The 1,094-nt window shown below is 55.6% G+C and overlaps 1 protein-coding gene across 1 annotated transcript; it reads left to right on the top strand.

The window, feature by feature from the left end:
* Positions 1–42: 42 nt before the first annotated feature.
* Positions 43–929, top strand: H310_11187 (hypothetical protein; the record flags this gene model as incomplete). Its single annotated transcript, XM_008877765.1, has 2 exons — positions 43–772; positions 823–929. The coding sequence occupies 2 exons, from the start codon at positions 43–45 to the stop codon at positions 927–929; spliced, it is 837 nt and encodes a 278-aa protein (XP_008875987.1).
* Between the last annotated feature and the right edge of the window lie 165 nt (positions 930–1,094).

The following is a 1,094-nucleotide window of genomic DNA, read 5'->3' on the forward strand; positions in this document are numbered from 1 at the left end:
AGTCCTGTTGAAGAACCTACTCTGCCTCCCCCCACGCAAGCCATGACAACGGCCCCTGCACCGCGAACTCGTGACCCCAACCATCGACGAATCATTGTTCTCATTGCGAACTACCGCGACTCGAAGCGCTGTGGGGAAACGCTGGAGTCGATTTTCACGAAAGCGGCCCATCCCGAGTTGGTGGCCGTGAGCATCTTTGACCAGTTGAACTACGACGAGAAAGAGTTGCCCTGTTTTGACTCGTACTGTCAAATTGTGGGCGAGGACAACTGCAATCGCCGCGACCGACTTCGTCTCAACGCGTCCATCAGCTACATGGATGCCACCGGTCCCACGTACGGCCGGTACCGCACGGAAGAAGGCGTCGATCTGACCATCGACACGTTCGCGCTGGCGATCGACTCCCACACATTGTTTGTACCGAACTGGGACATCGAAATGATTTCCCAGTGGGACTCGATCAAGAATCCCAAGGCCATCTTGACGGTATACCCTGACGGCACGGACCGGTACCCGAAGCCTGGTGAGGTGCCGAAGTTTGTGACGCTTATGTGTCACGCTCGTATCGAAAACAACAACGAAGACTCGATGGTGCAGTACTCGTCGTCGATTCAGATTCCATGTCCGCCGAAACCGCAGCTGATGTCTCAATTTGCCGGCGGATTCAACTTTGGCACAGCTGAGTCGGCGTTGGAAGTGCGCAACGATCCGTACACTCCGTACTTGTTCCACGGCGAAGAGTATTCTCGAGTCGCACGTCTGTTCACCCACGGTTACGACACGTACATCCCGACACACCATTTATGTTTTCACTGGTATGAGCCCCGCAAAGCGATTTGGGACCACGAGTGGGACAAACGATCGGTCATTGCTCGTCGATCGCAACGCCGCATTCGAGCCGCGTTGGGTCTGCCAACCTCGAAGGATGACTACGACAAGACGGACTTGGACAAGTTTTCGCTTGGCACGAAGCGAACGATGGAGCAATTCATGGCATTTTCGGGCATCAACCCGACCGCGTCGTGGATCGAAGACAACGAGCACCAGTTTGACGTGTGCCCTCCCAAGGACCTCCGCTACGTACCATACGTGGG

The sequence above is a fragment of the Aphanomyces invadans genome, assembly GCF_000520115.1.
Source record: "Aphanomyces invadans strain NJM9701 unplaced genomic scaffold supercont1.30, whole genome shotgun sequence".
In the NCBI taxonomy this organism is placed as follows: domain Eukaryota; phylum Oomycota; class Saprolegniomycetes; order Saprolegniales; family Verrucalvaceae; genus Aphanomyces; species Aphanomyces invadans.